The sequence below is a fragment of the Equus quagga genome, unplaced genomic scaffold (assembly GCF_021613505.1).
Source record: "Equus quagga isolate Etosha38 unplaced genomic scaffold, UCLA_HA_Equagga_1.0 220_RagTag, whole genome shotgun sequence".
NCBI classification, from domain to species: Eukaryota; Metazoa; Chordata; class Mammalia; order Perissodactyla; family Equidae; genus Equus; species Equus quagga.
The window spans coordinates 4,671,908-4,697,273 of NW_025799647.1; the positions used below are offsets into that span (position 1 = coordinate 4,671,908).

At 43.7% G+C, this 25,366-nt stretch overlaps 1 protein-coding gene across 2 annotated transcripts in view; it reads right to left on the reverse strand.

Annotated features, from left to right (window-relative positions):
* LOC124233739 (protein farnesyltransferase subunit beta) overlaps positions 1-25,366 on the reverse strand; it is a 65,224-nt gene that overhangs the window by 38,936 nt on the left and 922 nt on the right. For both annotated transcript variants that reach the window (XR_006887132.1, XM_046650900.1), the window contains exon 2: positions 8,111-8,175. Coding sequence is in view for 1 of the 2 variants with exons in the window: in XM_046650900.1 (XP_046506856.1) it covers positions 8,111-8,175 (65 nt within the window). In the remaining variant the exon portion in view is untranslated. The remainder of the gene's footprint in view (positions 1-8,110; positions 8,176-25,366) is intronic.

Here is a 25,366-nt window from a genome sequence, read left to right on the forward strand (position 1 = left end):
GGAAAACCCATCTTTAAGGGCCTGGAGAACAAGGAACCAGAGGAGAGGAGTAGAGAGCATTACATAAGCAGGACTGTGCTGTATCACAGGCAAGACAGGAGGAGAGAATTTCACGAAGGTATTTAACAGTGGCAAATGCTGCAGCAAGACTGAGGGAAAATAAGACAAACCATAAAGTGGCTGGCGACCTTCGAGAGAGTTCAGGAAGTGGTGAGGGCAGATCTCAGATCACAACAAAGACAAGAAGGCCAGACTCAATTTCTCTTTCAAGGAGGTCCAGGGGTGAGGACGGACTCAGTGAGCACCCACCCACTCTGAGCAGGCCTAGCATCTGGCACTGGGGTGGATGCTGACGCTGCTCCCCAGAGCTACGGTCCAGAGGTGGACACAGACAAGTCAATGGCAGTTCCAGTCCTGTCTATGAACGCTGCGATCAGGGAAGTGCAGTGGGCTCTGGCAGCACACAAGAAGGCACAGAGGATCAGAACAAGCTTCCCAAAGGACACAGCATTGACTCAAGGAATGAAGGTGACCTGAAGGATGTGAGTCAGCAGGCAAAGCGAAGGGGACAGGGAGGGTGTCTCAGGCAGGGAGCACCGTGGCACACTGAGTAAGTTTACTTCAGCTGAAGCAAAAGCGCAAAGTAGTGAGCAGTGAGAAATCAGACTGGAGAGGTACAGAGGCATCAGGGCATGCAGGACTTATAAAGGCTTGGGAGTTTAAAACACAGAACAGACAGGAGTCACTGTGCTACGACATGGATGACCCTTGAAAACACTATGCTGGTCACAAAAGATTACATGGCGTATAATTCCGTTTATATGAAACATCCAGAATAGGCAAATCCATAGAGACGGAAAGTAGATTAAGTGGCTGCCAGGGGCTGGGGGAATGGAGGAATTGGGGGGTGATGACTAAGGGGCACAGGGCTTCTTTTTGGGGTGATGAAAATGTTCTAAAATTAACTGTGGTGATGGTTGCACAACTCTGAATATACTAAAAAGCACTGAATTGTACACTTTAAATGGATGAACTGTATGCTGTATGAATTAGATCTCATTAAAGCTGTTACAAGAAAAACAAAGGCAAATAAAAAAATTTTTTAAAGCAAGCATTGACGTATTCTAGGCATGGAAAGACAAGGTCAGAAGTGCACGTTCTGAGCACACTAGCTGCAGCACATTGAATGCACTGGGCTGGGTAAGACCAGAGGCAGGAAACCACACCCACAATCTAAGTGTGTCTGTGGTGCTTTGGGAGGAAGACAGACAACGGAGCGGCAGCCTGAGGGGGCCCCGGGGCGAAGGCAGGTGGCTCAGACAGAGGAGAGGGGAACATGCTGGAAAGCAAAGGGGAGACACCGAGAACGCAAGGGCCCAGAGAAAACCCATCCAGGGAGGCCCGACGAGGAGGGGGGAAAGCTGGGTGGAGAGTTCAGCAGGAGAGGTGAGTCTGGCAACAAGGAAGGCATCTACACTCTCGGAGACAGAAATGAGGGGAGAGGGTGTGAAGTCAGACAAATCCAGCACTTTGAAGTGGGGAAGAGAAAACCAAGGAAATTAATGTGAAACAGCCTCAATTTTCTCCGGAATTAGGAGGCAAGATCCTGGGACAGTTGTGGATTGGCCACGGTAGCGAAAGGGTTAGGGAATCTCCATGAGGTGAACAGAAGGATTATAAGGCAGTAGCGAAGGCCCAGCTGAAGCCAACGAATATAAACTTTTGGGGAAGCCATTCAGCAGGCACTGTTCCATGATTTTCTTCTTGGAAAGCTTGCTGAGACCCTTTAGCAGGAGCAGCGACGGGATGCTAGTAAGGACTAATAAGATGGGAAAAGCAGAAAGGTAGGGGCGTGAGGAACCGGATGAGATGAGAGAATTGCTGACACAGCTCACCATACGGGCTGGCCCAGGCTGAGCAGGCTGGGTGTGGCCAGGACGAGTATGATGGACTAGAAAAACCAGGAGGGTCCAAGAGCCCACTAACGAGGGCAGGCAGGGACCCACTGGAGAAGCGAGGGGAGGCTGAGAAACCTGTGCCAGGTGAGGGCAAGCACAGAATGTGGGGGCAGAACTCCTGACTTCTAACTCTGAAAGGACCCATTCACAGTGGGATTTTCTATAGGCCAATTCTTTTCCATCTGAAAAACAGTCAAAGGAATTTGAATATGCCAAATACCTTGAGATGCTAAGCCCCAGAGGCGAGAACACTAGCCACCTCACTTAGAAATGTCAGGCAAGACAGCATTAAAGGTTTCTTGCAAATACAATTTTGAGACCTTAAGTATAATGCTGGGGAAAGGGACCAGCAGAGCGGGGGGCTGTACCTATTGGAAGGTACCCTACCTACTCCACTGCTTGTCCTCTGGGAGGAGAGCTCACGATGGCTGGAGCATCTGTGCCCAGCGCAGAGCAGGCTCTCCACAGCCATTTGTCGAACGAATGGGAGAAAGAATAAAGGAATGGTAAGGCCAGTTTCTGACTGACCAAAAGAGGCTGTTCTCCCTGCATAAATGTCCCTTCACTTTAAAAGATGACAAACCTCAAAGGGGAAGCTAAAATTCGATCAGAGAGGCCAGGAGAGGGGCGATGAGTCTGAAGGCCGTGTCTGCTCTCCCGGGAGGCGGCCCTGTCAGCTCTCTGGTGCTCACATGCACCACACTGCAGGAGACCCGCAGCCAGCGCTCAGCCTTCCCTGCGGGACTCAGGATTCCTAGAGTGCTGAATTAAGCAACTAGACAAATCCCTCCTCTTACTGGAAAAAGAAAAAAAAACCTGGAGAAGGAGCCCTCTTCCTTGTCTTCTCAGCACTCCTCTCACTTGACAAGGGCTTCTCAGTCACTAGGAAATGGGACACCTCAGAGCCAAATGCTCTTTGCTTCTAGAGGGTAAGAGACTCTGCTCACTCTTCAGGATCCAGAAGTCACACTACCTGAAGCCTCACCTGCCCAGAAGCATCTAACTGAAGGAAGTCAGTCACCTCTTCTGCAGCTCCAGGCTGATCCCCAAGGCCAGGCCCCAAGGCAGCCCCGGGGGGGCTCCCCAGCAGCTTTCCTCCTCCTTGAACCTCACTCACAGCCAGGTCCTAGATGTCCCGCTGGGAGGGAACTAATGAGTTCCTTTAGCTGGGTTCAGTGAAGACCAACTTCAGCCACAAGCAGGGGAAGAGAAACTCCTCTCTGCAACCATTTCCACACGGGAAACTGTTCTCCATTTTCATCGGCTTCATCATCAACACTCACACACTAATGCTAATACACATATGTTATTCTACAATCTTGGAAAAGGTTTCTTTGCATGTTTATGTAGAGCTTCAAGGGCCCCAATGCTAACTGACTGAATTTTAACTTCTCCTTTGAGGTTTATGGTTCTTTTAAATTGAAGGGACAGATATCCAATTTCTTTTGGTCGGCCAGAAGCTGTACTGAGAGGCTTACTGTTATGGACTGAATTGTGCCCCCCAACATTTGGATGTTGAAGCCCTAGCCCGCTGTCCCCAATGTGACTGTATTTGAAGACAGGGCCTTTAGAGAGGGCCTTCAGGTCAACTGAGGTCTCATGACCTTATAAGAAGAGCAAGAGACACCAAGGAGGATCACACAGAGAAAAGGTCACGTGAGGACACAGGGAGAAGGTGGCCACCTGCAAGCCAAGGAGAGAACTCAGGAGAAACCAACCCTGCCAGCGCCGTGATCTTGGATGGAACTGCAAGAAAATAAATTTCCGTTGTTTACACCACCCAGTCAGCGGTGTTTGGTTGTGGCAGCCCCAGCAAACTAATACCCTTACCATGCCTTTATTCTCAACTCACCTCTGTCCAAAAATCTTCTCCATGCAAGGAGTTAAAAAAGAAAAACTCTTTCCCTTTTCCTCCTGAACAAGTCAGCCTTAAAGCCATTCAACTGGGTGGAGCAGAACAAGACGGGCTCCACGCAGGAGCAGGGCGGTGGAGGGGACGAGGAGGGCATCTGTGTGGCTGTGCAGAGAGGGCCGGGGGATCGGGACACACAAGGGGAATGATCAAATAAGCAAACATATTAAGGATATTGGGAGTCGGGTTCCACTGTTGGAGTGGGAACTTATATGTGTACCGGGCAGCAATGTAAATCGTAAATATAATGTAATTCTATTTCTTACTACAGCTTGAACCCCACTGGGCTTCAAGACCCTACACAACATGCCTCACCTACTTCTCTTCAGCCCCATCCCACGTCCTCCCTGAGCTCCGGTGCCACTGCCTTCTTTGTTCTCTTCCGTCTCAGGACTCTAGCTCATGCTGTTTCCTCTGCCTGGAACACTCCCGCCACCTCCTCAACTGGCAACTCCTGCTCACCTCCAGGGCTCAGCCTGAGAGTCACTTTCTCTGGGGGCCTTCTGCCATAGACTGAATGGCTGTGTCCCACAGCACTCGTATGTTCAAGTCCCAACCTCCAATGTGACGGTGTTCGGAGGTGGGGCCTTTGGGAAGTGGTTAGGTCAGGAGGGTGGAGCCCTCATGAAGGGACTAGTGACCTTATAAGACAGACCCCAGAGAGCTCCCTAACCCCTTCCACCATATGAGGACACAGTGAGACAATGGCCATCTATGAACCAGGAAATGGGCCCTCTTCAGACTGCAAATCCGGTGGTGCTCTGATCTTGGACTTCCCAGCTTCTAGAACTGTGAGAAATAGATGTCTGGTGTTTAAGCCACCCAGTCGATGGTAATTTGTTACAGCAGCCAGAAGGAACTAAGACACCTTCCCTGACTTTCCAACTGAAATTACATCCTCCCTGTTATCCTCTCTCGGAGCATCCCATTCTCTTCCTCGATACTCATCCCATTAGTAACTACATATTTCCATTCCATTGTTTAATGGCCACTTCCTCCATGAGACTGAGAGCCCAGCAGAGGCAGGAGCTGGGTCAGCCTTGCTCACCCTGTTCTCAGAGCCCAGCAGAGTACCTGGCCCCCTGGGGACCCTCTAGATAGTGTTTCCGAATGAGTGAAGGAATGAATGACTGAATGAATATGGCAGAGTGAATGACAGCCAACACACTTCATCCCCCTAACCCTGGACCATCCCTGAGAGTCAGGCCTTTGGTTGAGACAGATGAGAGGACAGGAATTTAGTCCATTGTTGGCTCCCAGGAAGGTTTTAAACCCACTAAAGCCAGGGGCTTCTCTAGTCAGAAAGAAAGCTTCTGCCACGTAAGTAAGAAGTCACTCGAGGGAGGGTGGGGGGGGGAGGTGAAGTCATTTGTAAGGACCTTGGAAAGAGCAACAGGATGAAGGACTGCATCTTCTAAATGCTCAGGATTTGGGAAATTCTAAAGTAGCATCGCATATGGAAACGGCAGGAAAACACGGAAGCAAAGCAGGCACCAGTGTGAGAACTTTGAGAGCTTTAACTCAGGATTTGGGCTTCAGGGCAACTGTCAACACTCAGCCTTCAGTGGTCCATTAACATGGGGACATTATCAATATTTCTTACTTCTAAGGAGCACCAGACCATTTTTTCCCAAGAGAAAACAATTGTAAAATTATATGTGAGTTTGTGTGTGTGTTTATGCATTTCAGATTTCTTACTAATGTAATAAATGGAAAAGGGTTGTAAATTCACAAGTGTGTGGAAGAATGAGAATAATCATGGAGAAAGAAAAATTAACTTTCATGGGAAAGCAGGATGCTAATAAACAAAACTGAAAAGCATGGTCAAAAAGCTCCTCAGGATGGACCACCTCTCTCCAGGACAGGACGCATGTTTCAGTCTTAGAGAGGAAAGTCATTTCTGGGATGATTGTAGAATGTACTGACATTCAGCTTCAGCCTTGAACTTCAGCCAAATCTGCTATTTGGCTGTGGCTCTGGAAGGCTGAATAGACAAATGCCTCCCTCAGCATCATTCCTGGCATCCCTGGACCTGTGCGTGGTCAGTGGTCCTGGGAGTATGTGTGATTCTATCACATCTGATCAGCATCATGACCTCAGAAATACAAACAATGTCATCTAGATTTACTGTTAATATCAGAATATTCTCCTTAGCTAACAATGAAGATTTGTTCCTGCATTGTCAAACTTTTAAAATTTGACCACTGAAATGTTAAATATTGAAATTGTGATAACTTAAAATTATGATAAATTTTCAGATTTATTCTTATATCCTAGGAGTTCGTTTGATGATGATGTTTTGCCTCAGCCTCATATTGACGTGTTGATTTATATACTCAGCCATCAGCCAAAATGTGTACCATCTCTAATAGTAATTAGCATGCTGTGACATAAGATACTAATTAGCATCCTTTAAAATGCCCAATTTCATAGGCAACAATGGGAAAATGTCAGATTCCTGAATTAAACACAGAGCCCTGATATATTCTATTTCCACAAAGGATCCAACCCTAGGAGGAACATTTTTGTTTTCCACCCACAGCTGACCTAAGACCTCAGAGTCAGGGGATTTCACTCCTTGACTTGTCCTCTACCACCACTCCCCAAACATGGCTGCTTCCTCCTCCCAGACTCTCACCTCCCATTCTCTCTCACATGTCAGTAAGAATCCAAGGAAAATCCAAGGGCTCCATTCTGATGGTGGGTGAAACAGGAAAGTCGAATGATCAAGGTGCCTTTGGAAACACAGCGGACATGTGTCTGCAGAGGAGCAGACAGTAGACACTGACTCAGAGCCCAATCAGGCTAGTCACGGGGGAGGCGAGGGCTGACCACAAAGCCCCTCCTGAAGCAATGCCGCCGCACCACCTCCACGTCCTGCCACCTCTGGGGATGCTCAGCCAGGGCAGGTAGAGTCACTCTCCCGGAGCTGCTGAAACAAATGGCTCCCTTTGCTAATCTCCAGCTGTGGCTCATGACAGGAGCAATAATTCATTAACTGAGGTCTGAGCTTCGGGTTAATGCAGAGATTTAGTTTAGCCATTTGGGGAAAGACTCCCTCCTCTAGCTGATGTTGCCCTTCTTTCCTTCACACCTGTCTTTCCGGAAACTTTTCCCACTTTGCCTTTTCCGATTGTTTTCAGCCGTGGCTAATCAGAATTTTCAGACAGACTTTTTTTTTCAAGGAAATAGTGGCAAAACAGAGTGATAGCAGAAAAGACACAAAGTTAACTCAGCCTAGAACCATTAAATAGAAGTACCCGAGTCTGACTTGCCAGGAGCTAGTCTGCTGGGTCTCAGAAGTCTGGGAGACAGGATGAAGGGGGTCGGGCTGGACTTCAGACCCTTCAGCTTTCCATCCAGCGTGAATCAGCCAGCAGCCTAACGACACTTTGTTCACAGGTTGTCAAGGAAAAGCGCTGTATCATTAAGATAAAATGATGACCACACGCAGTTTTGGACTACTGATCAGTTCTGATGGCTGGAAACACGACACAGAATGCTTTCAGAGAAATACTTTGTGACTAGAAGAGAAATGCTAATAAAGGCACGAAATAACCTTATGAAATTCTAGTGTGAAACATGACAAAACTGGAAAAAAGAGAAAATAAAGGTTCAAATTAAATAAGCTTCAGCTTGCAATACTCTTTTTGGAATTTCTGACATCAAAGAGCAGTGAAGACTTCAACTTGCTAAGCGCCAAGGAAAATAAGAGGCATTTTATTTCTCACTTGAAATTTCATCCTTGGGATCTGCTGCACAATCACCAATAAAGGGCCAGGCTGGGAGAAGCTCACACTTCTCACAGTTACGCAGTGGAACAATAATATACATCAAAGGAATCCGTCCCTGGCCATCCCCCTGGACTTGACATCTGTTTCAAAGTGTAATATGAAAAAGAAAAGCCTGAGAGTTCTGATCTGAACACCAAAGCAGCAGGTCACAACCAAGCAACAGAAACATGAAGTTCCTCTCTCCATCTTCAGACCTCAGAGTCCAGGCCTCCAGGGGCAGCCCAATAACACCTGAGGCTCAGATCCAACTGGCATCTCCTCCAAAAAGCATTCTAACAGAGGAAGGCATTGGGGTCATGAGCCTATCCAGGTAGCCACAAGTTCAAGAAACACCAGCTCACAGCACACTTATCCCCTGAGGTTGAGAAGCTCAAGGAGGAAAGGAGAAAGGCTCCCACAGGAGCTGGTGTCTCCCAGATCCCTTCAAACTCCTAACCACAGCTTACCTTGGTATCAGGTGGTTGAACTTGTAAGAACTGAAGACCTCTTGTATCTTTTCTTCTACTTTGGCCTGGTGAGGATGCAAGAAACAGGGAGAGAGAAAACAAATACAGATGAGACCTCTATCAACTTTTCTTCCTATTGCCACAAATGCATACTGGCTGCATTGCTGGTGTGGTTTTGTCCTTCATCGTCCTACAGGACTGCATTAAGGGCTCTGCAGGATGACAGGCTTAGACAAGGAGAGGGAGAGGATGCCCAGTACCATGCTGGCATCACAATCAACTTCTCCAGTAAACTAATCCATAATATCCAAACTAATGGCAGTTCTGGAGTTTGGCACCTTGGCACCAGTTACTTAGGGAGCAAAGACAGATACATTTTGCTTGAAAGATTGATTCTTGCCTGCTCTATGAAATTGTTTAAGTGTTTATTTAATTGGCCATTCTCAAACACACAATTAACTTCTACCAAGGTTCATACTTCTTCTTATCAGATTGAACAGTTTACATGCAGATTGAACAGTATTGAAATCCCCTGAGGGATTTACAAGAACATCAACTGTAGGAACACCAAAGAAATAGCACATCTGGTCATTGGTCCCATGTCACACACAGGACCCCGCGGTCCCATAAAAAGAAGGATCTCAGAAAGTTAGGTCACAAAAGAAACCAGATGACCTGTGTCCTCTGCAGGCCACAGCATTTATGGTCACACAGTGCAGCTTCTGCAAGGAGAGGGTATGGTAACGGGGGAGGGCTGGTTCACAGGATGCAGGGTTTCACCTTCAGTGGCATCCTCGCTCTGTGGGGAGGCATGTCCTCGTAAAGATTTCAAGACACATAATAAAGTCCTCTCTGGGAAACTTCAAAAAGTGTCTTATTGATTTCTGCAACACCCACTGAGTTAGAGCTTCCGGTCCCTTTGACAAGGGTGCAGGAATTATTTGTGATGATGAGGGGAGCACTGATGTGAATCGTCTGAAATGGCAGCCAATCTAAAATTCACTCATCTTCGGTTTTAGGATATGCTTTGGTATCTCCCTTTGAACATGAGTTTGAGGGATGATCTGGCTAAGAATTTACAACACTTTAAAAAACAGACTGAAGTTGCTCTGAGAACCTGACTCAGGAGGAATAAGAAAGTTGTCCCAGATTCCTCATAATTCTTTTTCCATTCCAGACGCACACATGGGACTAATATAACGGCCCAGCCTAGATGAAACATGACTGCATTTCTCAGTCATGCCTTCCTTAGCTGAAAGCTGAAAGGGATAGAAAAATATACAAGAAACATAGGTCAGTAAGATCGTTAAATAAAGATTTGCCTACAATATACTGTTATGGCTAAGTGAATCGATGAATTCTGAATGAAAACCAAATGGAAGGAAAACTCACTTCCTCTACCCAAATACAAGCCGACTCAGATCCATATGACTTAATAATATTCAAAGGCTAACGGATGAGCCCGTCTCCCCCTTAGCATTCTGACACTTAAGACTCCTAGGAAGAAAAGCTTCCAGACAAGAGTTCCTTAAGGAGAAGTCCCACCTTCAGTTCCCGCCCCCCAGGCAACATGAACAGCCAACTACTCCATGAGGAAAACGGAGGTTTATTTCTCAACTAAGATTCCTGACAGAAACACAGGTATGTCACACTGCAAAGAAGAAAATGCTTAAAACAGTCCCAACCTAGTGTCATTTCTCTTTAAATTTCCTAACCACTCTTCTTCAGAATGAACAAGTGATATTGCAATGCAGTTAGTAACTGACGCATGCCTGAAAATCTTATGAGTTCAAATCAATACCTGAGTACTACGAGTCAGCTGTTCATAATAATGGACAAATAACAATTCACTTTATTTTCTCTCAAGAACTGGCATATTTTTCTAATAGCTTTCTTGAGATATAATTCACACACCATTCAACTCACCCATTTAAAGTGTATGCTTAAATGGATTTTAGTATACTCAGAGTTGTGCATCTCTTACCACAATCAATTCTAGAACATTTTCACTAGCCCACAAAGAAACTCCACATCCCCTAGCAGTCACCCCCAATTCTCCCAGTCCCTGTCAACCATTAATCTACTTTCTATCCCTATAGATTTGCCTATCCTGGATAATTCACATAAATGGAATCATATAATATACGGTCCTTTGTGAAGGGCTTGTTTCACTTAGCATAATGTTTTCAAGCTTCATCCACACTGTAGCATGTACTGGTACTTCATTTCTTTTTATTGCTGAGGAACAGCTGAGTAACTATTTCATTATATGGCTATAACACAATTTGTTTATCCATTCATCAGTTGATGGGCATTTGGGTTGTTTCCACTTTTTGGCTATTATGAATAATGCTATGAACATTCTTGGACAAGTTTTTGGATGGACATATGTCTTCATTTCTACCTAGGCAGAGGTATATACCTGGAGTAGAATTGCTGGATCATATGGTAACTCTACGTCTAATCATTTAAGGAACTGCCAGACTGTTTTCCAAAGCAGTTGTACCATTTACATCCCCACCAGCAGTGCACGAGGGTTCCAGTTTCTTTATATCCTCACCAACGTGTTACTATCTGTATTTTTTATCGTAGCCATCCTAGCGGGTGTGAAGCAGTACTTCATTGTAGTTTTGATTCCATTTCCCTGATAGCTAACGATGTTGGGCATCTTTTTATGGGCTTATTGGCCATTTGTATCTCTTCTTTAGAGAAATGTCTATTCAGATATTTTGTTCATTTTTTTAAAAATTGGGCTATCTTTCTTTTATTACTGACTTGTAATAGTACCTTACATATTCTAGATACAAGTCCCTTATTAGATACATGATTTGCAAAAATCTACTCCTATTCCATGGTTGTCTTTAGGAACTGGTGTATTGTTTAAGAAAAAGATCACCTCAGAGCACACAGTGTGGTTTTTAGAGTACAACTTTAAAAATGCTACTCAGTAATAAGCCTGTAGGTTTTTTTCTTGACAAATAGTAATGGATTAACATAGAAATTTAAAAATATTTATCTAGGGAAGAGAAAAGTCAAAGTAATCCCCAAAACATGGAACATCCTTTTTTGGCCCCCCATCTCCCCATATAGCCTACCAGTGTTATATAGAATCTGAGTAAATTTGTTACTGGGAAGATGCAAGCATTCTTTAAATGTTCTGATTTGCATAGCAGAAGAAAAAAAAAAAGCTAGTTGTATATAAAAAGTTAACATACCAGGCCTGAGACTGCTATCCTTAGAAAGGTCTGCTTGCAAGGTTGACCCTTGGCTGGCATCTGGGAACCTTGATTTTAGGAGGGGTCCCACCATTCCCAGAACTGCTAAGAGTGGCTCACTGTGCCTACCTAACTGTATAAACAACATGGTTTATGCTGAACAGCTACTTTCCTTCTGGGAGTCTGGAATTTTGAGAAGTGCTGGGCAGAAGGTGCCTATGTGACCAGCCTGCAATAAAAACCATGAGCAGAGAGTGTCTAATGAGCTTCCTTGCGTTGCCACAGTTTCGTACTGGAGGAATAAGCCCGTCCTGTGTGACTCCACAGGGAGGACTCTTGGAAGCTCCTGCCTGGTTTCCTCCAGACTTCACCCCACGAGCCTTTGCCCTTTGCTGATTTTGCTTTGTAGACTTTTGCTGATATAAATCACAACCATGAATATGACTACATGCTGAGGTCTCTGAATCTTTGGAGTGAAGCATCAAACCTAGTGTGATGTGTGGGACCTCCAACACATTAGCAGACTTAGAAATTTAGCCTTTGGGGCAGAGTTAAGAGAAGTAGTCAGAATAACTGCATAATCAATAAGGTAAGATCTATAATTAAATTCCTTTTAAAAATTTATCAAAATTCTCTCTTTAAATATAGGAGAAATGAGGCTATGAAAAAAAACAAAGTTACCTAAGTCGTGAAGAATTCTGAACACTACGTAGCTCTCAAGTCGGAATTCAAGAAAAGAAAATCAGCTTCAATAAAGGGATGCTAAAGCATGTCCACTTTCCCTGGCCTCTCATTTTATCTTGAATTTCCACGCTTCCTTTCCATCCCAAAGGAACAGACTATTCTATTCTAGGTAATCTCTCCTTTCTGCATGAGAACCCCACAGGCAAGGCAGTTACCAACTGGGCACATACAAAGGCTTATTAACAGCCCCGTAACAACAGATAATCTTCTTTTGCCTAAATAGCAAGGGGCCCATAGGTTCAGTTCCCTTGGGCACAGGGCACACAGTTCATGACCATGTTAACGAAAGTGATATGGCTCTCCTGTGAAGAGGATGACAGCCTAAAGCATCTGATCTGTTTCAGAAACATTGCTAAATGAAATGTCACAAGAAAGGCCACTAGGATTACTCGCCAGAAGATTTAGTCCCAAGGGGTTAGCTCTTCAAAATTTTTAAATAGCCTGAAATAAAGGAACCTTGGATCCTGATTTAAACACACACACACACACACACACACACACACACACACAAGATATAAAAAGAATCTTGGGACAATTGGGGAAATTTAAAAATAATATAATATCATGATAATATCATGATACTATAGAATTCTTTATTTTCTTAGGTGTGATATTATTGTCCTTATGTAGAAGAATGTCATTCTTAGGAGATGAATGCTTTATTATTTAGGGGCAACATGTCATGAGGTCTGTGGCTTACTTTCAAAGATTCATAAAAAAATTAGTCATATACATATATACACATGTGTACACACACGCACGCACGCATGCGAAAGGAAAAATTGTGTCCTGGCCAGATGATCCATTGGGTTATCTCCACCTTTGTCCTTGACTAGGCTATTTCACAACTCTGTAGAGGTACAAGTTAATTTGTAGAAAATGGACAGTAATGTAAATAATTTCTGTCCACAGAAATGCAAATTGTATCTGGTAAAATGCAATTAATCATCACCCTATGGATACTGCCCAGTTTTGCATCCATTTGTAAGTTCATTTCAGCAATCCATATCTGACTGTAAATGTGTGGTATTTGAATTCTCTTCTGAAGTAGTTGTAATAGCTTACTGGCTCCGTGAGTTAAATAAAACCTTTGACATGTGTTCGTTTTACATTTGTACAAATCCTGATTTTATCCTCTTTTAAAATTTATCCCTTAACTGTTGATATGAGGTGGGGAAATTAGGTGGAGGGTAAACAGATGCTGTCAATTTTCTGTATATTTAAAATTTTTTGTAATAACAAGTTGGAGATGGGGCCAGCCCCGTGCTCGAGTGGTTAAGTTCGTGCACTCTGCTTCAGTGGCCCAGGGTTTCGCCGGTTTAGATCCTGGGCAGGGACATGGCACCACTCATCAGGCCATGCTGAGATGTCATCCCACATAGCAGCACAACCAGAAGGACCCACAACTAAAAATATACAACTATGTACCAGGGGCAATTTGGGGAGAAAAAGGAAAAATAAAATCTTAAAAAAAAAAAGTTGGAGGAAATTATTAAAAATCAAAACAAAACATTTAATACCCAGATTCCACCATGACTACTTTATCCAGGTACAAGAAAGATTTTTGAAAAGTCAAATACATCTGCACAGCCACACACAATACATGTATATGTAAAGTGGATACATAAATGCTTAAACCAATTAGAAAGTGTTTCTGGCAATTCAAAAGCGAACATTCTGCAATGAGACACTGACAGTCTCCCCTTGACCAAACTCTAGTCAGGCTCCTCTGAATCCTCATCCCAACTAGGCCTCAGCTTTTGTACTTCCACATCCATCTTTGCATCACCCAATTTTAGCAAGAATCCTGCTAAGTTAGTTTAACCAGAATCCCCCGTCCTCAATATTTCATCAGTTTCCTCATCCCCGACCATCCCCCAGTGATGTCTTGATCACCCTGGCCTGCCTTCAAGAGGAGTCCTGTTAGGTTGGTTTAGCCAGAATCCCCGCTTACCCCTGATGATTCCTCTTAGTAATTTTCCACCCACCAATTCCCCCACCGCCTTGCTCCTTGACTATAAATTCCCACTCTTCCTTGTATTAAGAGTTAAGTCCAATCTCTCTCCCCTACTGCAAACCCCCACTGTATAGTCTTCCTTTAACAAGTGTCATGAATAATTTTTTCTTTAACAATACCACATCACACCCACCAGCAGAATGACTAAAGATGAGAAGACAGACAACATCAAATGCTGGCAAGCATGCCAAACAACCAGAGCCCTTAGACACTGCTGGTGAGAGTGTAAAATGCACAACCACTCTGGAAGAGGCCAGCGGTTTCTTATAAAATTAAACATACTCCTATCCTACAATCCAGCAATTCCACTTGTAGGTCTTAAGAAAAATGAAGACACATGATCATAAAAAAGACTTCTACAAGAATGTTCACAGCAGCATTATTCATAATATCCAAAATCTGGCAACAGCTCAGTTGTCCATCAATAGGAGAATGGATTAAAAAAACAACAACATCAATCTGTAGCATATTCATCAATAAAAAGGGACAAATTACTGATATATGCAACAACATGGATGGACCTCGTAAACACGCTGGGTGAAAGATGCCTGACCCAAAAGAATGCATACTGTATGACTCCATTTAGCTGACAGTCTAGAAAAGGCAAAACTAATCTATAAAAAAAATCAGAACATTGGTTGCCTCTAGGGGCGGGGGGGTGGGAGTGGGGCCTGACTGGGAAGGAACATGAGGGAACTTTCTGGAGTGAAGGTGACGTCCTCTATCTTGATAAAGGTTTAGGTTACACAGCTGTGTGCACTTGCGAAAACTCAGCGAATATGAATATACACTTAAGATATGCATATTTTATTGTGTGTAAATTTTATCTGAAAAGAAAAAAGAACTGTAAATAAATACTGAACGCTAGTTAATGACATGCACACTAAAGTATTTAGTGAGAAGTGTATGGATATCTACAATTTGTTTTGAAATTCATTAAGAAAAGATGGATAGACGGGCCGGCCTGGTGGCGCAGTGGTTAAGTGCGCACGTTCCGCTTCTCGGCAGCCCGGGGCTGGGTTTGCGGTTCGGATCCCGGGTGCGGACATGGCACCGCTTGTCAAGCCATGCTGTGGTAGGTGTCCCACATATAAAGTAGAGGAAGATGGGCACGGACGTTAGCTCAGGGCCAGTCTTCCTCAGCAAAAAGAGAAGGATTGGCAGCGGATGTTAGCTCAGGGCTAATCTTCCTCAAAGAAAGAAAAGAAAAGATGGATAGAGAGATGAATAGGTGAATCAACTTGTGATAGAGCAAGTCTGGTCAACGTTAAAAGAATCTAGGTGATGAGTATACTGGTATTCATTGTAAAATCCTTTCAACTTTGCTATGTTTGAAATTTTTCATAATAAACTACTAGGGGAAAACCCAAATACTTTATTATTACTGTGAGAGTTTAAACAATATTTTCTCAGTAATACTTTCTCATCTTTCCTCTATATTCAAGGTGTCCGGAACACCTCCCTAAGCAAAGATTCCCGCCCCTGAGGAGTCTGCATTGTGTTCACCTGTTCTACAGAAACAAAAGCTTGTTGAAGAGCAGACAGACTCCACCCAGTGGGGTCTGGGAGCAAGTGGCCCAGGGGCAGGTTTCACCTGGAACCAAGCTAAACTTGTTAAAAATGTAAACTCTCAGGTAACAGACTACAGAATCCGAAACTAGGGCTTGGGGCCACCGACCTATTTTTAACAAGTCCTCTGGAGGATTCTGATGCATGCTAACATGTGACAGATCAAGGAAGGTTTCCGTAGTGGCAACGGTCACTGTGGATTTCAGCTCAGAAGTTGACGCTGGAATGTGACTTCAAATAGTACTTTCTTAATTTATAATTATTAATTGTTACTGTTTTAAAACTGCTCACCGTGGGGCTGGCTCGGTGGCACAGCAGTTAAGTTCGCATGCGCTCTGCTTTGGCGGCCCTGGGTTTGCTTGTCCGGATTCTGGGTGTGGACCTACATATCACTTATCAAGCCATGCTGCGACAGGCATCCCATGCATAAAGTAGAGGAAGATGGGCACAGATGTGAGCTCAGGGCCAATCTTCCTCAGCAAAAAGAGGAGGATTGGCAGGGCTCATCTTCCTCAAAACAAAACTGCTCACCACACTTTTCTTCTCAACTAGTGAAGCACAAAGATGAGAAGGTAAAACTTTTCTCTGAACAAATAACCTAATACTCTGAGTGCAAGATTCACCAGGAAGTCAGAGTTGAGCTGGTCCCCTTATCCAGCCAGCATCCCTCTCTATCCAAGGCTAAGACCCTTTTGGAAGCACAGGTTCTCACACCTGGCTGCATATTAGAATCACGTTGCGGGGGCCCGGCCCCGTGGCCAAGTGGTTAACTTCGCCTGCTCCACTTCAGTGGCCCAGGGTTCGGATCCTGGGCACGGACATGGCACCGCTCGTTAGGCCATGTTGAGGCAGTGTCCCACATGCCACAACTAGAAGGACCCACAAATAAAATATACAACTAGGTACTGGGGGGATTTGGGGAGAAAAAAAGCAAGGAAAAAAAAAAGAAGACTGGCAGCAGTTGTTAGCTCAGGTGCCAACCTAAAAAAAAAATCACGTGGGAGCTTAAAAAGCATATTGATGCCTCGGCCCCACCCCCAAAGGTTCTGCTTTAATTGGTCTGGGGTGCAACCTAGGAGCAGGGAGGACAAAAACTCTCCGGTGATTCTCACGGTCAGCCCCGTTTGAGAGCCACTGCCCTCACCGTTAGTTTCTGTTTTAAAAAACGTCTTTAAACATCAGGTGTTCTAGAAGTAATGAAGGAAAACTAAGTTTAAACCATAAGCCAAAATGAATACTAGCAAGAGGTTCCCAGTGACCTAGAGATGCACAGTTATGTCATCGGCAGTAACGCCTCCTCATTCAAAGGACAGGTGCCTATCATTACTATGCTAGAATATTTCAGGAATCGTCCTCTAGTACAGCACTTTTCATTAAAGAATTCCTAACAGCCATGCATATGTGAAAACTTGGTATACGGCAGAGATGGTAAAACCCAATATAAAAGGGAAAAATATGGGCTACTGAGTAAATGTTGCTGGTAGAAAAATTAACTTACTACTTCACACCCTAAAAAAAGAAAGAAATTCTAAGTTGATTAAGCTTGAACATGAAAAACTCGAGTCAAATTATTAGAAAAGCATATAGGAGAATATCTTTATATTCTTGGGATAGAGAAAAATTTCTTCAAAAAGCCAAAACTGTAAGGAAAAAGACAGATAAAAGCATAAGCAAGGTTAAAGGCAAACAAGAGCATAGAGGAAGATACTTGGAACATATGTAAAAGACACTCTTTCCCAAATTGAGACCTCTGACAATGCCTAGTCTTGGAGAGGGTGGGGGGAAATAGAGCTCCGGGACCCCACCAGTGAGTGCTTAGACGCTAGATCCAATTGAGGGCAAAATGGCAGCAGGTACTAACACTGAAAGGGCACAGACCCGACAAGCCAGCAATTCTACCTCTCAGGTAGAGATCTCCTAGAGAAACTTTACATGTGCACAACAAGGTATGCATAAAGATGCTCGCTGGGGGGCTGGCCCCGTGGCCGAGTGGTTAAGTTCGCGCACTCCGCTGCAGGTGGCCCAGTGTTTCGTTGGTTCGAATCCTGGGCGCGGACATGGCACTGCTCATCAGACCACGCTGAGGCAGCGTCCCACATGCCACAACTAGAAGAATACACAACTATGTACCGGGGGGCTTTGGGGAGAAAAAGGAAAAAATAAAAAAATCTTAAAAAAAAAAAAAAAAGATGCTCGCTGGAGTACTGCAAATAACAGTAAAAACTTAGATACAACCCAAATGCCCATCAACAGGGCGGGGGTGGATCAAACAGAACACTCTGTATATACTGCACCATACATCTAGGTTTCCTCGGCGACTACCACACACCTACAGTATAAAGAGTGGCATACTCTACACACCACATAGGAGTGTAGAAAAAATTCCACACTTCAGTGGGAAACTACGCCCTGTCTATAGCACACCCTTCCAAGCTGATTCCAGCCCTGTTCATTGTCTTTGAACTATTTTAGACCTCTTTGTAAACTGTAGGTAACTGATAAGATAGGCAAATTATATCTTGTCCCTTAAGTTTTGACTTGATTGACTTCCCTCCCCACTGTGGAAAAAACAGTTTTGCCTCCATGTGCAATTCAATTTCTTTACTTCACATAAATTTGTGCCTTTTGACTTTTCCTTTGAACTAGTCATAACATCTGCCTGGTTCCCCATATGTGAGTAAAATAAAAATTTTAACATGTTCATTTTTATCTATATGAGTCACGATTTTACCTTTTCTGAAAATTACCTTTATCAGTAGTTAATAGGATGAACTGGATGTACAGACATCAATTTGGAAAGAGATGGAAAAGATTAAACGGAAAAAGGCAAGATGACGGAGTGCGACAATTTATGCAAATTTTTTTTTTTTAAAGATTTTATTTTTTCCTTTTTCTCCCCAAAGCCCCCCGGTACATAGTTGTGTATTCTTCGTTTTGGGTTCTTCTAGTTGTGGCATGTGGGACGCTGCCTCAGCGTGGTCTGATGAGCAGTGCCATGTCCGCGCCCAGGATTCGAACTAACGAAACACTGGGCCGCCTGCAGCGGAGCGCGCGTGCTTAACCACTCGGCCACGGGGCCAGCCCCAATTTATGCAAATTTTTAAAAGCAACACACACATACAGAGTTTACGGACTCATAAAAGGATTAAAAGTGAGGCAGTGAAAGGATACACAACTCATGACAGAAGTTGCTTCTGGAGATGGCAAGGGGACAAACTGAACTGGGGGTGGAGTTAAAGGAGACTGTAGCTATATTTATAATTGCCTTTAAACAAATAGCCGGAAGCAAAAAAATAAGTTGTTAGCAACTGTTAATTCTAGGTTATAGGAAAATGGCTAATTATGTTATTATTTATACTTTTTGTTAACTATAAATTTCTTAAAAAAGAAAAAAATTTAAAAGTGCTTAGTTTTGCACTGCCTTATCACCCAGGCTTTCCCACACCTATAGAGACAGGCCCCGACATAGAAAAGATGCCGTGATCTAGAAGTTCACGTTGATTAGACCTTATTCGTTGTCCCATCAAAGTAATGTTGTACCTGACAGGTTTCCAGGCCAGCCCTCCCAAAGCTATTTAATGTATAACATAACTGTTAATGCCGATAGTACGTCTCTCATCTGCTCCAGAAATGAGGCAATGCTTACTTAGGATAGGGCAGAAAGAGAACACAAGAGTTCAGAGTTAAGTCTACCAGCTTGCTGGAAGTTTACGCCTGCTTCTGACAGGGCACGGCCTAGTGTTTCTATGCAGAGAATGTTTTAAGTTTGCTGAAGTCAGATTATACGTAGTGAGGATACTAGAATATGCCATGCCATAATACACCTCTTTAACATAAGGATTCTTTTGAGCTGAAGGCCACTGACGACCAGGAGATACAGGAAAAGCTCTTAATACAGGGCATAAATTTGCCTTTTGTAAAAGAAATTTCCTTTTGTAAAGGTATCTCCCTCTCTGTATAAGGAAATGGAAGACTCCTAACAACTCTTAGCAATGGAGAAGGCCCCGACTTAAATATGCATAACAAACCTGACGAAACCACTCTTGTTCACCATGCTTTTCCTGGTCCCTTCCCATAACTTGTCTTTCCACCCAGAAGCCCAAAACCTTTTTCCTTTGTTTTAGCCTAAGATGGTACATAAACCCAAGTTGTAACCACCCCTTTGGGTTACTCATTGATGAGTGCTCCCATGTGTACATACGCAACACACATGTTAATAAATTTCTTTTTCTCTTGTTAATCTGTCTTTGGCCAATCTAATTTATAGGGCCCCAGCTGGAGAACCCTAGATGGGTAGAGGAAAAGATTTTTTTTCCTCCCCTACTATATATTTATATTAATTTATATTCATATATATATATATATGCACCTGTATCTTTAAAATATATAATATAAACTAAAAATAAATATATATTAGTATGCGCACGTATATGGTCTGTATACATGATATAAACTAATATGTACATTAGTTGCGTTTTTCAATGATGGAATCCAGGGCCAGAGACAAAGTGACAGCACCCAGTCCCCAAGAGTTAGGTGCTATGGCAATAAACAAACGCAGATCTAACGATCTGCCTGCATTCTCAACAGCTGTTTAAAAGACAGCTCGTGGAATTTTTCTGGAAATCCAATCAGCAGAAGCACAGAATAATTTCCATTCACAGATGAGTGGTAAAAACCAACTAATGCATTTGGTACTTTTTCTTTCACAGCTTCTTTCTGCAGCCAATCTGACGATGCAGCAACTTTCCTATCACGGACTATCACTTTCCTTCTCCCGCCCCCTCGCTCCCAGAGGAGGACCGCTCCAGAAAGCGGTTTTGCTGCCTGACACTCATGCTAATGCTGAAGCTACAGTAAAAGAATCATTAATAGATCAAACATAACGCAAAGATTTTCCTAAAAAAATTATCCCTCAGAAAAAACAACTCACTTTTACAAAGTAACTCTTGCTGTGGGGAGTTCTTCCAATTCTTTATTTTGAATACAAAGTACCAGTGGGGTTTGATACATCAGCCTAAAACAACCTCAATCCAGGTCTGGTTTGGGCTGTTTATAGAGGTCAACTGATGGTATCAGGAAAGAAGACAAATTAAACACAGGCTTAGCAATTATTCCTGGGGTATGAACTCACACTTCCACGTGTAAGTTCCACTGTAAACCCTTTTAAAGATCACTTTAAAAAGTAATGAAGTGGTTAAGTTGTCCCAATCACAGATATACACCAACTGGACACATTGTGAAAGAATGCTAATGTTATGCAAGTGGCTACTTTTAACTTGGGATGAAATATTCTTACCCACATTCAAAAAACTGAAAGTGTAGTCTGGAAAAAATGTATTGGCTGATCCAAAATGTGGCTCCACCAATGATAAAAATACTAAGGTCAACCATACACATAAAGAGTTTGAAGAAAAATGTTTTACTAACACGGAGGAAAAAGAATATTTCCAAATTAGTGTGATTTTATAAAGCATGTGATTTTACATAGGAATATGTACCTAAATTTACAATGTAAATTTTCTAAGTAGGCATTTGATTTGCTCACCTCCATACCTAAAAGTACGTGTATTTTCAAGTTGACCAAAAAACATTATTTTCGCCTTTAATAGGGAAAATGGGAAAATTTTGATATTTAGAATTGCCTTATAGTTGGGCAACATGGTGAATTCCAAGAATTCCAAGAAAATAAAACTGATTCACATAGCTAGCCTACTGACCACTTAACCAAGCAAAGCTCTGGTCCCTTCTCTGAGAAGCATAAGAAACTGTTAAGTTTGATCATATTTAGCGACTTGTTCCACCTCTACTTACTAACCTTTTGGAGAATATACCTTGAAACAAGTCAACAGCAGGAGTTCAGGATTCATTCCTGGACCTCTGACACTCCCTCCTTCAGGATCTGCAGTGGGGCAACGCCCATCACTTGAAACCAGCTCATTAGCCAGGCTGTCCACCCTTCCTATCCCTGCCCCACCCCCCCATTGGCCCTGCCCATCCAGCTGACCTAATTTCCTACCACAACCAACCTGCACCCTCCATTCCCAGTAAGCTGGAGTCTTCCCTCAAAACAGCTCCTCCCGCTGGAACGGCTGCCCCCCAGCTCCATCCTTTAGAGCCCAGCCCCACGCCCACGTGAAGTTGTCCTGACTGCCTCAGCCCACAGACCAGCCTCCACTCCCTGTGCAATTACGACCCCATATGCAGTGCAGTCATAAGTGAGCATTAATTACATGCTCTTGCAAATTATTCTCTAATTGCTTCAGGCATATTTTTTTTTTTCTCTAAGACAGAAGAATTTTGAGGTCAGGGACTAAGACCGATAATTCTTCTATACTCCACTCAGAGTTGACTGTCACTTGACTGAATGCTGTCTAACGATATCACGCCATTTCAAGAGGAGGATGCTTTCACCTCTGCTCAAGAGCAAACTAAAGGAAAAAGAAAAGTAGTATCTTCCATAAACAACTGTTTTTAGCAAGGCTGCTACCTCAGAGACTGTACCAGTACTAACTGCTGGCCTGAACCACAGAGCATCTGCAATGGGGTGACTGCAAATGGCACAACAAAAGAAGACAACCACTAACGGTACAATTGCGCCTTGCTTTCTAGAGTCATAAAAGTCTCCCCATGCATCAAATCCATCAGCAAAACAGGTTATCAAAGTAGAGACCTTCGAAAACTGCCCAGCACCTGATTACCTCCACTGCCATAGCCCTGAGCTCAGCCGCTGTCGTATGTCACCTGCAGTCCTGCAACAGCCTCCCTGTACCCACCCTCACCTCCCCACAATCTGCTCCTCACCTCCCCACAATCTGCTCTCAACAGTGACCTCAAGGAGTCTGTTGAAATGCTGGTCAGCTTGTGTCAAAACCCCGCCATTATGGATCAGTGTGACTCCTGGTAGGAGACAGATGGCACATTCAAAGTGGGTGATCTGAGGAGAGTTTATAAAGGCAGTAGTTCCAAAGGTGTGAGCAGGTATAGCAAAACCACAGAGTGTAGTCCTGTGGGGCTGGCAACAGAGGGCATCCCCTCCTAGACCTGAAGGTGGGAAGAGAAGTGGAAAGGGAAAGAGAGAGCCCATGGAGGAGGCCCCTGAGAGGAGGTGGGACCTCAATTCAAAGACACTCCAGCCCACATGACCCTGCAGGAAGGGAACGAATACACCAATCCCATTCTTCTCCCTGCCTCTCTCTCATCTGCTATCCGTACTCCCCATGGCCAAATACAACTAGAAGCCATAAGGCAAGGGAGCCTGCCACTGCAGGTCCACCTCCAGGGGCACAGCTCCAGAGCAGGGTGGAAAAGGGTAGAGCGAATCTGGGGAGGTAGACGGAAGCTCTCCAGCCCAGTGGCTCCCATCTCAATCAGGTACCTACAACAAAAGTACTTACAATGGCCTATGAGCCCCTCTACGGCCAGCCTCATCTCCTACTCTCCTCTTTGCTAACCCTCTTCTCCCAGTGGCTCCCACTCACCAGGGACATGCCTGCCTTGAGTCCTTTGTACTTGCTGCTTTCTCTGCCCAGGATGCTTTTCCCTGGGTACACACGTGGCTTGTTTCTTCTCTTACTTCAGGTCTCAGCTAAAACATCACATCATCAGAGGTTTTCCCTTACCATCTTACATAAAAACCTCCCCTGCTCCCACCCCACCCATTCCGGGCACACTCTATTTCCTAATCCTGCTTTAATCTTCTCCACAGCACTTCTCTCTAGCATTAAATAGATAGACGATAGATAGATAAATAGATAGGGTTTTTTTCCCTTTTTGATTGCCTCCCTGGCCTAGAACAAAAGTTTCATAAAGGCATCAATTTGGCCTCTTTTGTTCCCCACCTTACGTCCAGTGGCAAGAACAGTGCCTGGCACATAGAAGGAACTCAAGTAATTGGTTTTTTGTTTTGTTTATTTGTTTATTTTTATTTTTTCCTTTTTCTCCCCAAAGCCCCCAGTACATAGTTGTATATTCTCAGTTGTGGGTCCTTCTAGTTGTGGCATGTGGGATGCCGCCTCAGCACGGTTTGATGGGCAGTGCCACGTCCGCGCCCAGGATTCGAACCCGCGAAACAGTGGGCTGCCGCAGCGGAGTGCGACAACTTAACCTCTCGGCCACGGGGCCAGCCCCTCAAGTAATTGTTAAATGAACAAAAATGAATGGACAGAACAGAAGGACCCACAGCTAAGGGCTCTTGCCACTGTTCATAGATTTAACTCCTATTATCAAATTATTGTTTAACAAATAGTCTTCCAATAATCAGATAGGAAGCAGGTGACCAGCATTTGTTTTTATTGGCAATGGCACAAAATTGAGCTGTCAGTAAACCCTACAAATAAATGGACGCTTCAGTCAGAACCAAAAGAATAATAGTAGTGTTTTCTGCAAATGACTCATCCTAGCAAGGCTGGTATTTCTTAGGAATATATCATCATTAATTTACCAACATAGCACTTCTCTAAGCCTCAGTCTTCTCATCTGTAAAATGTGTCAGGATTGAATGATAATGTACGGAGAGCACTTAGCACAGCACTGGGACCCAATAAATGGACACTATGATGACTATTAAGACACTGAGGCAGCCACGAGAATGAGATACTACATTATCTTCCTACTATCTGGAACTGTTTGTCCTAGATTTTTAAAATGTGAGCTGGAGTAACAACATGGAAAAGAAATATAAGATGCTCTGCCATCTACTACACAGTTGGGCCTAGATTCGAAAGACATCCTATAATACCAACATCCCATATCAGAGCCTAGTTTCCACACCTGGCCAGACCTTGGCGAACCCTTTCAGAGACCTGTACCTTGTTGCACCCCTTTCTGCATCACTCGTTATGCCTATGCACTTGGAATACAAGTGCTCCTGTTTTCTTGGTAGAAACTAAACAGGGGCACTCTACTGAAAAAAGCAGTACAGGAAAAAGAGAAAGAGTAGATCAGCAAAGCTCCTGATAATGCTCCTGTTTTTGACTTGTCCTTCTAACCAGGGAAGTCTCTGTTTTGGTCTGTAAATTAACAGACCAATATCTGATCCCCTTTTTTCCACTAGCATCTATCCATAACATTATCTGCGGGATCAATTCAGTTAACTACATAAAAGGTGACTCCACAGTCTTGGGACTGATAAAAAAAAAAAAAAAGGCCTGACCTGAAGCAACCCAACAATTCACCACTTAGGAATACCGCAAAGATCCTGTAGGTTTTTCATTAATGGGATATTTCTTTGCAATCTTTTGCAAAAGACTTCTATAGAAGGACACAATGGTGGGCTAACTGAGCCGGGGAGCCAGATTCAATAAGGTTCTAGTCTAAAACCCACAAGGCTTAAATCTCCAGTTAAAATATTCTCTCTGCTACCATGTGTATAACTGTGTATTCCAGCTCGTTTCTGTTATTAATTTACAGTCATAAATGTACAATATAATAATCATTACTAATTTTACCAAAAGGGAGGCTTCCAACTTCAGGTATGAAAGTCAAAGCAGGTCCCTCCAAGGTTAAGCCTGGAGACCGATATTACTAAGAGATTTTATTTTAGCAAGCAGCCTGATGCTTACTTGTTAGTGCTAAAAAGAATCATCCTGACCACTTCTTCCAGTGACAGATAGGCAAAGATTTCCACAATGACTTGGGAAGAATTCCAACTGGGGAATAAGAAAAACAAAACTATAGTTCAGTACTCATTCCTCACTCTTCAAAGTGACA